The sequence below is a fragment of the Enoplosus armatus genome, chromosome 7, assembly GCF_043641665.1.
Source record: "Enoplosus armatus isolate fEnoArm2 chromosome 7, fEnoArm2.hap1, whole genome shotgun sequence".
Taxonomy (NCBI): domain Eukaryota; kingdom Metazoa; phylum Chordata; class Actinopteri; order Centrarchiformes; family Enoplosidae; genus Enoplosus; species Enoplosus armatus.
The window spans coordinates 23,388,367-23,404,002 of record NC_092186.1 but is presented as its reverse complement, the minus strand read 5'-3'; the positions used below and the strand labels follow the sequence as shown (position 1 = coordinate 23,404,002).

Here is a 15,636-nt window from a genome sequence, read left to right as displayed (position 1 = left end):
ATGTATTTGTGCTGGTTGGTGGTGCTATTAGAGGTGAGGGGAGGTCATTTGCTGCTGGGAGCCGATAACATTAGGAAGTCAGCTGCAAAACAGTTCAATTTATTGTACATTTAGCTGGGACCAAGTGCAATTAAATCAACTGTAGCTGAGTACTAATGAGCTAATTTGTATTTGCAGTGGTGTGGGGGAAAACGTCCAACACACAAGAGCACTGCATTAACAGTGATTCTAACATCCAATGAGGAGAATCTATACAATTGCACATTAATGTACAATTCCAGCAGAGTTTGACTGTGAAATACAAACAATAATACTATAGGCCATTCAAATGCAGTTAATTATATACCAGGGGGAAACACTGGTCCAGAGAGCATAGGCTACACTCTAATAAGAAATCTGTCCATCTAATTTCCATACATCATAACGGTGTTTCTCAGAAACAGCTTGGGTTTATTTCCTGTAATGTTCTTTATTAGCAAACACATTTCGAAGGTTTATGTGTAATGAAACTGAATTATGTATTTGTTGCCTCTCCGGTGTGAAAACTAGTTCAACAACAACCTTCTCTCCCCCAAAAAAACAATTTTATCGATGCTGTAAACACACAATCACACACATACATGTTTGAGCATTTGCGAGTACCCTTACTGACCTAACGCATTCCATTGTCTTAAGCCTAACATTTGCCATCATAACTACACTGCTATCCCCAAACATTACCCTCACCTTTACCAAAATGCCCTCACCCTCAAGGTCTAAAGCTCCCAATGGTCTTCACGAAGACAAGAAGTACAAGGACGCATGTGCAAAAGGAGGACAGACAGGAGGTACACTCAGAGGATTTAGGGATTAAGATGCATGGATGGTGCAGGATGGAAGGAGAGAGAGGCAGAGAAGGTGGGAAGAGGGCCGGGGGTGACGGAGGGAAGGACGGATGAAGAGAGCAGCAGCGAGATGGAGGCAGTGACGAGATATCAACTGTATTTGGACAGTGAACCTGAGGAAATGGTACTGCCCAGCACATCCCCCCCCCCCCCGTTTCCAGTGTTTGTGCTAAGCTGAGCTAACCGGCTGCTGGCTGTAGTTTCATATTCATTGTACAGACATGAGAGCAAATAGGAATATTTCCAAAAAACGTCAAGTTGTTCATCTTTTCCCATGTTGGCACCCTCCTCACCTGTACAATCCTACTGACCTATCCTCAACGTTCACTTTCATTCGAAGATGACTAGTAATCAGCATTTTGATTAAACTATTAAACCCAATTTCCTTCGTAAAGTAACTGGAGGCCACAATTTAACATCAAGCTACATCTTCTCCCATGCAGGCTCCCGAATGAATGCCCAGAGAAAAAGACTTTATCTTCATTGTAAGAGCAGACAAGAAGAGCAGGCAGACAAATGTCTGTGCATGGACCCATTTTGCTGGATTTTTCAACATCCACTTTATCCCTACTCCCACTGCACTCTGCAAAAGTTGGGAAAATTAAACTTTTCTTGGCAAGAACCATCTGCAGCCACAGTAGGCAACTCTTTCCAGCAGCGTTGGTGGAGTTTTCTGTCATTGTCTCGACATCCAGTTTGCTGTCGGCGGCATATTATGCAGCTTCAAACAGGAGCACAGAGAGAGAAAATTACAGAAAGACTCGGAAACACAAGCCTGGGTCAAACAGTGAACTGCACTGTAACTAGATCTACCATAAATCTTTTCACTGTTAAAAGTTTCCAGTTTTGCAAACACTTTGTCCTCTATAAATCTACGGAGGGAGTGCAGGAGTACAGAGTACAGCTGTGGACTCGGGCCACATGACTTGGACTCAGACCCAAGTCACAAATTTGATGACTTGATGACTCCTGACTTCACTTGGACTGGAGCCTTTTGACATACAACATACTTGATACCCTCTCGCACTCTCCAGCTGGTGGTGGGAGACTGAAAGAAACATTCGGAGTCATCGAAACTCAGCTCAGTGCTGCACACGAGCACAACATCAAACGAAGTGTTTGATGCTGAATTGGGGCAACAGAGAGGCGTCCCTGCTGCTGGAACGCGACACCGAGGCATGTGAAAAAGGCTGGGCACAAGGATGTCGTTCACAGCACGGGAGTGGAGAGTTTTGAAGGAGTTGGATCTTGTTGGGGGGGGGGGGTGTCACAGTCAGTTATGTTGTTCCATCTGTCCTGTCCCTGCCCTATTTCACCACCTTGAGAAGCTGAAGCCTCAAGTCCGTTTCCTGAGCGGCCTGGTCAGAAGTCGCCAGACATCCCTGAACAAAAGATTTCTTGGTATTTTCATCCATGTGAAAATGGCCAGGACACAAGATGGAATCACTGCCCCCCTTTTTTCAGATCCAGTCTATCTCAAAGCAGCTGCCTTGGATCCAGACTCCCTTCTGCTGTGGGCGGAGCGCCACGTGAGGTCAATCGTGAGGTCAAGGCGGTCCGAGGTGGCACAACAGGTGAAAAGTAAATATTATTGAGATCAATGTAACTTTTTTTCAATTTGATCCAACTGACTGCAACAATAATACCATTTCAGCTTAACCCACATCTCCAACACTAATAGTAATAAGGCCTCTTCTGTGTCTACTACTAATTTTTTTTTTTTTTTACATGTTTTGCCGGAACTGATCCTGCAAGATGCTGCAGAGAGTGAGCCTCTTGTTGATGAGGAAGAGCAAGAGGACCTTGGGCAAGGGGAAGGGCTGTTTGCCGCATACCATGAGAGGCAGAAGAAGGATGTTGGGACCGCTCCAGCACAACAGCTAAGTCACTACCTCGACATATCCGAAGGACAGGACGCCTTCTTGTTCTGGCAGATGAAAATGAAGGCTCTTCCTTCATTGTTCCGAGTGGCCATCGGGGTCTAGGCAGCGCCTGCCTCCTGTTTTCAGCCATGGTGGCATCATACTGCGGCCATATCGTGCAAAAATGACTGACAGGCCTTTGGCCAATTTGGTCTTTTGCAAATGCATCATAGGGCCCTGAGATAACAGGAAAGGCACAACCCTGTGGGTGAGTGAAACTGTTTATGCATTTGTTATGTTTGTGCAACTGTTATGTTTCTCCCTCCCACACTACTTATTCCTCCATAAAGTAGGTGAGTAACTATATTCTATAACTTATCCATTCTTTACATGCATCTTTTTTATTTCATCTAGACATAAACATACAGTATGACTTTAAAGGAGGAATAGTCTCACAGAAAATGTCTCATTGTTCTAATATGAGATGAGTTAAACAAGACAGGACAGAAACATACAATATTAATTCCGTTGTGGTACTGGTTAATAGTGCTACGTGCTATGCTATTTTAAAAAGCATTCATCTTTTGTGTGAATTTAATATATTATTACTCTGTTATTAAAATGGCATTTAATTTGGTGAGGAGTGCATTATGGTCTGTTTAGGACTCGAAACTCAAAGTTCAGGTCTTAGGATTTGACTCGGGACTTGAGTGCAAAGCAAAACAATGACTTGATCCCACCTCTGGCTTCTAGCTTGACTAACAATTTGCAATGCAACACGACGGCACACTGCACCACCGCTCCGACCACACGACTCCTGGATTAACTGAGCGAAGAGACTTTGTGGCTTATCTAAAACTTTCCAGTGCGGCGTGACAGTGTCCTATAAAGTAGCCTGGATCACAGGGCTTGCGTCCAATCTCCCTGGTTTCCATTACTGCCTCTGGCTAAGCACCACCCCCGATCTGCACACTATTACTGGACAGGTAGACTGGGATGTCCCACAAAGACTTCAAATAACTGCAGTTTGCTGAACAGCGTGAGAGGGAGAGAGAGAGAGAGAGAGAGAGAGAGAGAGAGAGGGAGAGAGAGAGAGGAAAGGTGTGTAATTTTATCCTTTCAGTCTGCTCTGCGCCTGGTCCTGGATAAGCTGCCACGCCGCACCCACACACACACAGAGAGAGAGAGAGTTTGGGAATGAGACAGAATGAGAGTGTGAAGGGTAAGATGTGTGTGTATGTGCGAGTCTCAGACGTAAAGTCACTGGCGGGCAAGCAGAGAGACGCACAGACAGTCAGACACAACAATAACAGCGGACCTCTTGGTGACCTGTGTTTCTTTTTATTTGTGGATGTGTGTGTGTTTTGACAAGGTGTATTATTAAGTTGTCAGGAACATGACAGAAGCAAAGAGGTCAGAATTACTGCCTTCTGACAGCTTAATCTATCTCGCTTCAGAGCATACACTCGCACACACACACACACACACTCATACAGTGAGGAGAGAGGTCAGCGTTTGGTGGTGGTGGTGGTGGTGGTGGTGGGGGGAGGGGGCAGTAAATTGAGAGACTTTACAGCCGTGGAGAGCAAGTGTGTCCTAAAGGTGTTAGTACGCTAACCCCCTGTACGCCATTATCCCCATTTGTATGATTCATTGTGTCGCAGCCGTCGCTCCACGATGGCAGACCTTTCGCTCTCTGCCTTCGAGCTTGGCCATTCGGAGCACTTATTAACAACCACGAAAGACGTGGTCGAAAAAAAGAAACGGCTTTGCTTCATGCATACTCCCGGCCTGGCATCGTCACGGTGACAACGAGACTCTGGGAAGCCACTGCGCCTGGCCAAGAAATAGTCTGGCGCACAATAGACATAATAAACAAAGAAGATATAACGTGTTAGTAAGACAGCTTTAGAGGTGCCGGTGGGTGGATTTTGTTACCTTTGGAGAGAGCCCAGCTAGCTGTTTCCAGCTGTTTCCAGTCCTTATGCTTAGCTAGTCTATTCCTGTTTCCATCTTCATATTTAATGGGAGTGGTATAAATCTTTTCATTTAACTCTCGGCAAGAAAGCAAATTTCCCAAAAGTGTTTTTTTAAAGGTATTCCTGAATTTATATATATATATATATATGTACACACTCCAAGAACATTGGTACTGAATTTATATTGGCACATATCAATAGCAGAACCTGACCCCAACTGCCAATCCCTAATTGTATAGCTGTGCCCTGTTGTGGTTCTTAAAGTCTATTCTCTCCATGACCATTAAGGAAGAACTTCCTTCCCATTTTTGGCTTTGATAAATCACCTTAAGACTTAAGGGATGGATTAAGTGAATGAGGAGATTAAATACATTTGCCTCTCAGTGCTAATTAATCCACTTAGTAGCACATACAGCAAGTCTTTCAGTCTCCCCTCAGAAATGCAGTTAGGTGTAGCCAGTGTGTGAAGTGGCCAAGTGGCCAAGTGAATAAATTACTGGTGCTCCCTTTTCAATCCCTGATTTCTTTTGTGCCTCAGGGAGGGTTTTCTCAACATGATCTCTCTCATTCTGTGTTATAAACAAGTGATTTAGCCACCCCCGGAGAGATGGTTCGGATCCGGAAACTGTGTGTGGAAGGCGGAGGAGTGTGGATTATTACAATCATCCTACAGAACTTTCCCTTGAGTAAAAAGCACACAGTCAGCAGGCTGTCAGATGGTATATTTTGATTAGTCATAATGTAAGGGGACACTTAAATAAATACACATCCCCGACTAAAGTGGCGAGGTGAATGAAAGGTGAATACATAATATATCTCAGCGCACTTAGGAATTCTTCAGAGCTGTGAATTTGTATGCTGCACATAAAACTTACACAAATTAAATGTAAATACATCTATATTACATTGATGAGTTTGCAAAGCTACAAATAGCATCAGTCCAGACTGCATGCTGCAGCGCTCTCCAAGGTCCTGATCCTGCAGTGAGTCAGTAGCAGGGGAGCTGTCCAAGGGACCAGCCAATGAGGGCCATGTCTATATTGCTTTCACCTGTTTGGTAGGTTGAAGATACCCTGTGCTAGTTTTGTTCTGGGGTACGCCCCCCTCGTTTACTCCCCCTGGTCTCTTTGTGTCTCAAACAGATCAGTTAAAGGATGAGGCCGGCAACATATACAAAAAATTATATATATACATATATATATATATATATATGTATAGCCCCAAGCCCATTTGTTACTATTGAAAATGTTAATGTTTCCGAATGCAACATTTTTTTTTTAAATAAATAATGTAGTTGTTGGAGATACTTTCAGCTGCAGATTTGGTAAACTAAATGAGTGTTTGCTGCAGAAGGACAGTGTGTCAAGACTGAAAATAAACTACAGTGGCCAAACTTTATTGTAACATAGGAACATGCAAGTCAGTGCAAAGGTGTGGCTTATTAATATAGTTTAAACAGCTTTTTTATTGTTGCAATCTAAGTCTAAGGATAGAGTCATATGCTGTACAGATTATAAAACCCCTTGAGGGCTAGTTAATTAGCTTTGTTGACTGTCGTGTGTGTTGACTGTAGTGTGTTTTTTTTGTGTGTTGACAAGCCAGCAAAAGCAACTTGAGACCAATAACATGTGCATGTTTGCCTGCATGGCATCACATTCAGACACCCGTGGGATGTGTGGGTTTAACAGGAAATAATTCAGATGGTACTTCTGGAGGCTAACCTGTCGATGATGCCACACATATCAATCTGCACGTGGCTGTAGTTTCCCAGCAGCCTTTGTTGCACCTTGATCAGGTCAACCAGTTGGTCATCCAGAGCCAAGAGACGCATACAGCCCTGAAACACCTTGAAGGGGTTCCTACACTCCTGACTGCTCTCCTGATCGGGACAACCTGAGGAGGGAAACACACGACGCTCAAATCAGCGGTGGGGATACAGCTTTGCATTTGTTTTTATGCCGTTGTCTCGGTAGGATCATCAACAAAACATATAATTTAACCAATTTAAATAAACTAATCCCTCCCCCTTTTCCCCCTAGAAGCCCCAAACTGATATGTGGACCCAACTTGCATGCCATACACTCATAACTGAGAGATCTACCTTTATGTCATCTGAATACAAACCAGTATGGTATTCATACCCTACATGTATCATAAACCAATACTCAATAAAACAGCTACTGCAGAGCACTCTGTTGAAGTCTTTATCAATATCAATACAAAGTGCACATTTAGTTGTAATATAATAATTAAGCTTAATAATTAAACAATTTCTTTCAATTAATATATACTGTATATGTTATTGTTATATACATCTGCATGCAGGAGTGTGCTGAAACACAGATTTGTCAGGTGGTAGAAGGTTGACAGTGTCAGTATATGTCACTAATAACAACTTAATATAACTGCATCACTTGATGCGGGACGTGGTGGATGTCAGCTTTAGGTTTAAACTTCACTGTGATATTCTATTGGGGTTTAAAACACACTCACAACTACTATTTTGTTGCTAGTTTCATGAGGGTTTTTTTGTCCTCCACTTCATATCATCATAAGCTCTCAGTGTAGGCAGACCCGAGGTGGCCGTCATATTTAAACCACTCTTCGCCGAAGCATGTGAATGAGCTCCATGTGTTATCCGTCAGCGATCCTGGATGGTGGCATTTTGTGGCCAAATACAGCATTCCCGGCTCCAGGCTCTGTGTTGCTCTAATTACTGTCAGCCCATCAGGTTCACAGTTTGACCGTTCAAGGCCGCATTAGACTATATGCCTTTATTTGTGTGTGAGAGCTACTACTAGGAGGACAGAGACAGGAGAGGGGGATATGAAGGGAAGGTGATTGGGAAGAGATGAATGCATTGAGAAAGGAAGAGCAAAAAAGAGGAAACCGGGAAAGAGGCAAGAAAAAAAAAGGAGAGGAGAAAGATCACTTGAAGGAAGAAAACGCCAAAGAGAGAGGGAAGAGAGAGGAGGAGGGAGTGGAGGGGGGGGACTAAGCACCTTTATGACTTCATCCCTCTCTGGGTGGCACTAAACCTCCAAAGGGTGATCTGGAGATGATAATTATTGTATTGATGATATATAATCATTCATATATTTTCCCATCTTTTACAGCCAAATACTTTTGCTGTGTACAATTTAAAATATTTGACAAGAGAGGGCTTTTAGCTGAAGACCTTTCGGCAGCTGTCCTCAGCTGTAGCTACGATGCCCGTTTTAACCGCTAAAACAAAAAGGAGAGAAACAGATAGAAACAGCACACGAGACGCACATGCATCCTTTCATGTCTTCTTACCACCGAAGAAGAGCTGACTATCTGCGGTTAGAGGGAGGGGGATGCTGGTGTGAGCGGTGGCTCCTTCGTCTCTGTCCACTGTGATGCTCAGATGGTCCTGTCTGGAGTTCAGCTCCACAGAATGCCACTGGCCATCATTCAGACCTGAGCCTTTTTTGCGCACACAGACACAAAATATAACTGCAAAATCAATCAAACACGTTTCGTTAGTAAACTCTTTCATTTTAACGTGACCTCCGATTGATTTTATGTCCTTTGCTGTTTGGGTTTGACGGCGAATCCGGATCATTACTCGTTTTTTTTTTAGCTCCTTAAACGTGATGAAGGTGTTTTGAGCTTTGTGGAGATGTATAGAGTTGTGATTCTGCAGAAGTCTGGAGAAATGTGAAATCTCAACATTTTAATGAGCCAGAAGCAACATATAGTTTTTTTATTGAGTCCATTGATTATTATGATCTGTTGTTTTGTTTTTTTTAATCTCAGTGTGAAAAATTGTGAATGTGTGCTGTAAAGTTATTGGTACGGTAAATTCAAATGATCTTTGCCATTTGTATCAAGTCAGAGCCACACAGAAAGCTCAGGTAATCCTATTGAACTCCCAGCACCCTTTAAATAGCAAGTTTAATTGGCCCTTCCATCAAGACGACGGTTTTCCCTCCTCCATATATGACCACCTGATGACAACTGAGCAAACTGAGGAAGGCTGTGACATGTGATTCAAAGCTCTAGAGACTTCTGTGTCCAAGGAAACCAAGAAACAACTTTCGTGCTAAAGATTTTGATTGACTTTGTGTTGAAAACTCTCACCGCCATTTCAGACATGACCCACAATAAGTTGTAGCGACGGGCTACCTGGGCTACGGGCTACATCTGAATGTAAATGATCACGGCATTAATTGTGACTTTCTCCGTTGGAAATAATGGTACTGTGCAAGTTTGACATTGTGCTTTTGGTGTGAAAGCCCGATAAAACCAGTTCAAGTTTGTTAATTTTCTGTGACATAAATCTGAGCTATGAGAACATGTTATGACTCCGTATACAACTGAACAACAAGGTCAACAGATTCACACGTCTCTGTGAAATGACAGGTGTAGGTGTAACTCAAAGTCATGATTGGACCGACCTGCGCTGAGCTCCAGCTGGGCCCTGCCAGCTTTATTGATCTGTAGGCGGAGTCTGGCCTCGCTCAGGTACAGCCAGACTGTGCCCTCCTGCAGCGGGAGGTCAAAGGTCAAGAGAAGCCCCGCCTTGTTCCACGTCCGGAACTGCAGCGCCACAGAGACGTCCCCCGATGACCACGCCGTCAGCCCTGGCAACTGCAGGAAGCTCCGGGAGTCAGTGAACGTCACGGCGACTGAAACTGGCTCAGCACAAGAAAAGGTCACATTGCCCTGAGAAAGAGAGGAGGGAAGGGAGAGAGAGAAGTGATTATGAAAGAGATAATAAAACATGAATATTCATTTGCTGCAGAGGCTGACTCGGTTTGACTCGATGTCATCGAGGTCTCATCAGCAGCTCCCTGAAAAAGGACACCTGTATTACCATATTGATATTAGCTGAGCGGCTAAAATAAGCGAGAAAACCTGAAGCATCGGGGTCACACAGCGTCTCGCATCCTCTAATCAGCAGCATGGCATCAGGAAATAGAAATGATACAATGGACAAACAAAGAATGACTGATTTGAGAAACGTCGCGGTTCGATCTGAGGTTCAGAGGCATTAGCATGTTTGAAATTCCCATAACACATCAAAAACTAAGCATATGGAGGAAAATAAAGATACTCAGCACAATGGATATATGATAAGGTTAGCGTTCTTTATTCAGGGTAAATCTCCCTGTATCATGCCAAAATAAGACTCCGATCAAATCAACTTACAAACATGCGTCAGAAAGTGCCGGTTTCTCTCGTTCCCTCCTCCCTGTCTCCTTCTGTCCTCCCTTCTCCTCATTTTCATTCTCCACCCCTTTCCCTCCCCAGTTCATTTGTCTTCTTCTCTAACTCTCCACTTTCCCTCTCTAGTTTTTTTTTTTTTTTTGCTTTGGGCTTCGGAACTCCAAAGTGTGCAAGTGATGACATCGGTGATGATAATGGAGGAGATTACGATGATGCTAATGGAAGTGATGATGATGATGATGATGATGATGATGATGATGATGTTGGGTATAAAAATAAAGAGGATGAGAATTCAGATGATGAGAATAATGATGGCGACAATAATAGTCATCAGTTAGACCGTTTGCATGACAATGACATTGATGAGGGAAGAGGAGGAAGACAGTGGGAGGAAGAGCGCAAAAAGTCTGAAAGGTGATTAACGCGCTCGAAAGTTTCTCACCGTGGCAGCATTTGATTATAATGCGGATGAAGGATGTTAACAACCGAGAAACTACAGGACCGAAGTAATGAATTACCAGATCAAGAGAGGCTTTACGAGGATCATGAGAAGATACCAAAGCATTTAAAAAAAAAAAAAAAGTAGCATTGTGTCTTTGTTGACTGCTGTCTTGGATGCACATACACAAAGGTGTGTTGTTGCTAAGTTGAATGATATGAAGTCAGAAAGTAAATGGATTCAACAGCAGCAACATGGTGTTTTAATGATTCACTGCAGATGCAGTTTATAATGGTAGACATGTAGCATTCATGCAAACAACACGGGCGTACTGAATGCGTGCGGTCTCACCATAAACAGTGACACTATATAACGTCGTACGTCATAGTGTGCAATGACGCACGGCCAAGCTGCAATGTAGCGGTGACGATTCATTGCGAATGTATGACTTGAATGTATCAAAATCATGTGAATAGAATAAACAAACTTCTCGTTTTCTGGTCACCTTGATCTACGCTTAACACTGCATTACCCATGAGCCTCAGGGACAAAGAATTCTAGAATGCTCAGAAAGTTAAAAACATTCAGCGCCGCAATCTGAGTTGACTGAACGTGTAAACAGAGTTTCCCAGAGCTGTAACTGTAACTAACTACCCTCCATCCATGAATTTTTAAGACTGCGGGACAGATGTTTTGTTCCTCTTCCTGGCATTTCTCAGATATTTGCTTTTGAAACACTGGAGAATTTGATTGTTTCATGACTAAGAACTATTAAAATGAAACAATCCCAGAAGAGAGAACACCATGAGCTGAACTGTTCATCATCAATTAGTTGAACTGTCACAAGCCTAAAAGGTTGGGAGTCACTGGTATACGGGAAAGTAAACAGGACATACCTCCACAGTCACTTATTTGTCCTTCTGATGGCCGCTGAGTGGCAGATTTCCATAATGGTGTTCCAAAACAGAAACGGAACAACTTACCACAACAGAGACCTGGTGGTTGCTCTTCTTAGCCAGGTCTATCAGGTTGAGGTCGTTGTACAGCAGGTTTTCCAGGCAGCCGTGGAAGTTCCTGTTGGACAGGATGGGTTTCTGCAGTCCGTGGCTCTGGGCAGCTCCCAGACTTAGCTGCACAGGAATACAACTCGTGTGATATATGCAAACACTACTGCATAAGTAACAGCCACCCTTGTAGGCGTTCTGTAAAAAGTTTGGACTCAAGATACACTCCATTTCACATTTCACTAGAATATGGCTAAATGCACAACCCTGTCAAGCTTCGTAGTGGGTTTGTTTGCTGTTTTCTTTTGTTGTTGTTGTTTTTTTTCTGATAAACACTTCCTGATTTTTTATAGGTCAGGGAGAAATGGCTGTCTTGAGTCTGGTGTTTCGGGTTTATTTAAGGAGCAAGTTACTCAATCAGTGACAAAGGGATGTGCCAGGGAGCCAGTCGGTAGACTAAAAAAAGGAAACTTCAGACCAGTAAACAAATTGTAGGCAGCTGGAGAAGTGAATTATGCTGAAGTTTTCTATTTCTATTTCTATATATTTATGTTTTGAAACATTTTTACACCACAAAAACAGGAAATGAGTTTGACACTGAAAAGACATTTTGAGAAGAGGAGTACCACTTTAAAACATGTGTTGTTTTTGTGTGCCCTAAATGCTGCCAGTGCCCTCTCACCTGGTGAATGTCCCAGCGGCTGAGCTCGGCCGGTACTTGAACCTGACGAGTGTTTTTATCCACGGTGAGGTTGAGGTGAGCGCTGAGCCGCTCCAGCTTCACGTGGTGCCAGTGCTGGTCATCAAGCAGACTTCCCAGTGAAGCGAGAAGCTGACCGCCAGAGGAGGAACTCACACCTGAAAGAGAGGTGAGGAATGCGAAAGACAATCAAGTGATGGTGCATTTGAGAGCCGAGCGATGACCCCCAGCTAACGCGGAAATCCTTTTATGGGCACTTCCTGCTGGGGAACTTTGATTTGCGTCTGAGGTGCACACCTGGAAAACACTTCACGGTAAGCATCCAGGGCGTCCTCCTCCATAATGCATTTTTTAACAAGGACAAACATGCTTGAAAATATCCTTTCAAAAAGCCTCTGTTTTTTTCTGGCTGTTGGAAAACCTAAAGGTGGGGGGGGGGGGGGGGGGGGGGGGTTCGTGTTTGATTTTTGGATCGTGGAGACGTTCAGTGGAATGTTTTCATCTTCGTTTCACAGAGTGAGCAGGACCTCGCTGAGGTCACCCTCTCTCATTAGAGTGCACATATCTGTTCGCTGGCAGGGGAAGAGGACCCGCCGCGGTAAACGATGATGCTGCGAAATGACAGCAGGACATTATTAATGACAGACCCAACACCAGCAGGTCCGAATTGGTGGAGCCATCTCTGCGTCCCCCAACGTGTGGGGGAGTTCCTGCTGACAGAAGGAGCGAGATACACCAAATCATGAATTATGATAGATAGATAGATAGATAGATAGATAGAAGGAGCTGCTGTTCACCAAGAAACAGCTCACTCATTCATGCCACCTGTCCCCCCCCCCCCCTGCTTCTAGTCTTCATGCTAAACTAAGCTAATCGCCTCCTGGCCACAGCTCCATACTTAGCATACAGACAGACCGAGTTCGTAACCGCATTTCTCAGAAGCTCCAACTCTTCCTTTCACGGTTAACCCATTTAATGAGGTGACATATTTGGATAAAGCTGGAATGGGTGGAACCACAAAGGGAGCGATCAACACCAGAAATCTGACGGCCAACAATTATAGAAGCACTTAACTTTCATTCATGAAACTCCCTCACCCCTTCTCACTCTGTCAGTCTCCATTCCCCTCATTCCTCCCCTCCCTTGCCCGCATAGTAGCTGCTTGATTTATCCACACTAAGTGGACTAATATTGAATGTTCTCGTCGTTACGCTGAGGAGTCTGCGCTGAACACTAGTTTCCACTTTCCAGGAGTCTGCCGTTCCAGACAGCTCCCTGGGGCAACATCACCTTATCACATTCTGTCGGCTATTCCATTACGGCTCTTTGCTCAAGCTCCGAATCTGTTTATGAAGGACGACAATGACAGGTCTTATCGGGAGACAGACTGTCATAATTGTTCCAGCATCTCAGCGTCACGTGGTGCTGCCATTTGAAATACGGCTTGGCTGTAAAAAAAAAAAATAATAAAACAAATAATGCACTTTCTCTAAACCAATTCTCAGCGTTAGTCACAGTTGGGAATTGAGTTTCTCACCGCAAAACAAACTGGAAAAGAAAGGAAACGGCACACTGATATTCATGGCAAGAATGTCACAATGCTGTGTCAAGTCAGCTCTCTGTCCCTTCAGTTCAATTAGCTGGGCCTTTATTGGCACACCAAGTAAAGTAAATACAATCAATCCAGTGCATGTGCTGAAACAACTAGTTATTCCTGTCACTTAAAGCATGATCACATTAATAAAACTTATAAAGATCAGGAAGCATGTCTTGTTTTATAATGATCGGTTACATACAGGGCCGAAACGATTAGTTGATAGGCGCAAATTAATCACCAACTGTTTTGATCAATCAATAAAGTGTTTGAGCCATTTGTCAAGCAAAAATGCAAAAGATTCTCTGCTTCCAGCTTCGCAAATGTGATGCGTGCGATGGTGAACTGAATATCTTTGGGGTTGGTTGGGAATTTCCTGTCACCTCTCTACTATCTACTATCAAAAATAACAACGAAAATACCCCCAAAAATACACAGAAAGTACACAGTTTCTCTTTTCCCCCACTGTCCTCAGAGGAAGACAGAGCGGCCAGTCATTTGCATGTCCCTCTTGACTATGCATACTATCTGTGTAGCTCATCTTCTTCTTCACTTTGAGACACAAACTTGTTTGTTTTGTTGCTGCATATAGAGGGAATCAGCAAGTTACTGCAAGAGTCCCATGGCCATCTTAGCAGTTCCAGCCTCCTCTGAAAACACAGAGGCTGCTGACTGGAACCCTTATGAGGCTGTTTACAGCGGAAACTCCTGGAGGGGCTCACTGTAAATCACTGTAGAAAAAAGTGGAGTGGAGTAAGCAAATGCAACAGTAATCGCCACAATTCATCGCCGTCTATGTTCTCTGCCAACTGGCACGCTTTCTCCAGAGAGATTCGGCTCTTTTCAAACTAGCAGGGATCGTACTAGCTTTTGTTGCCCCGTGCGATTAGTGAAAAACCTTTGTGATCGCGTCGATGTTGCGTTACTGCGAGATCGGAATCTGCATGTCCGACTCTTTATCACTGAGGGTGCGGAGGAAAGACAGGCTTGCACTTAGCATGCGGCTTGCCTCTCTGACGCCATCATGATTTAGTTCGGGCAACACTTAACACCATTCGTCCAGAGCGTGCTGGAGCAGGACGCACCACTGGACCCCGAGTGTGTTTACTGCTGTGCATTGCAGCTTCCCGGTGACAGTTCAGAATTGAACTGAATTATGAAGCAGCGGGCTTACATTACAGCAAACTGACATTTTGATAAATGTAAAGCAGAGAGGAAATGAAATGGTTTTGGATAACGGACATAAATCTTAATGAGCCAGCCAATTTATTCCAACCGCTTGGACAGCCACGGGGAGACAGAGAGGGCCTAGGTGTCTCACTGTTGTATTCATCTGTTTGTTTGCCAGTCTGTCTCTCTCATTCGTCATTAACTTATGCTGATGTTCTGTTACAGAAGCACGTCTGCTCCGGCTGAGCTCTTTGCGTTTGCGTGCTCATAAGCCGCACATATCCTCGATGGCCCGCGTTGAGTCATCATTAGCCATCCTCGGCTCTTCTGCAACTCAGCCAGCTTGCTGTTCCTCGTGCAGACGGGATCAGGTCGCCAAACGGGAGAGATAAGTGTGAAGAGCATCAGAGAGCAGCTCACACACTGGAGCCGGGGAGATGATGCATCTAAATCTGCAGGTTTTATTGTTGCTCCCCTTGTTTGAGCTTCTCTCCTCCCCTCTCTCTTCTCTTGAGCCAACAGCTGACGGTGGAGGAGCACGCTGTGTCTTAGGGCGGATGCTCCAAGCTATTGATCTAAATTACACTGTCTGCCGACTGCAAACTCCTGGGAGAGTGGGAGGGAGGGAGGGAGGGAGGGAGGGGATGTGTGAAAGAGAGGAAAAGAGAGAGAGAGAGAGAGAGAGGAGAAAGACAAAGAGCCTGCAGTTGAAAAAGGCAAATAATCGCCTGTGGGGAAAAAAAAAAAATCTAGCAGTGGCAGAATTGTGGCAGCATATGAGAAAGGCTGTGATAAATAACAATGGAGAGAG

General features: G+C 44.1%; 1 protein-coding gene across 1 annotated transcript in view; it reads right to left on the bottom strand.

The window, feature by feature from the left end:
- Positions 1–15,636, bottom strand: part of LOC139288177 (contactin-associated protein-like 4) — an 82,502-nt gene that overhangs the window by 27,437 nt on the left and 39,429 nt on the right. The window contains exons 6-10 of the mRNA XM_070909443.1: positions 12,044–12,219; positions 11,341–11,487; positions 9,147–9,414; positions 8,023–8,172; positions 6,447–6,618 (exon numbers count right to left, since the gene is read on the bottom strand). Of these exons, the coding sequence (XP_070765544.1) occupies positions 6,447–6,618; positions 8,023–8,172; positions 9,147–9,414; positions 11,341–11,487; positions 12,044–12,219 (913 nt within the window). The remainder of the gene's footprint in view (positions 1–6,446; positions 6,619–8,022; positions 8,173–9,146; positions 9,415–11,340; positions 11,488–12,043; positions 12,220–15,636) is intronic.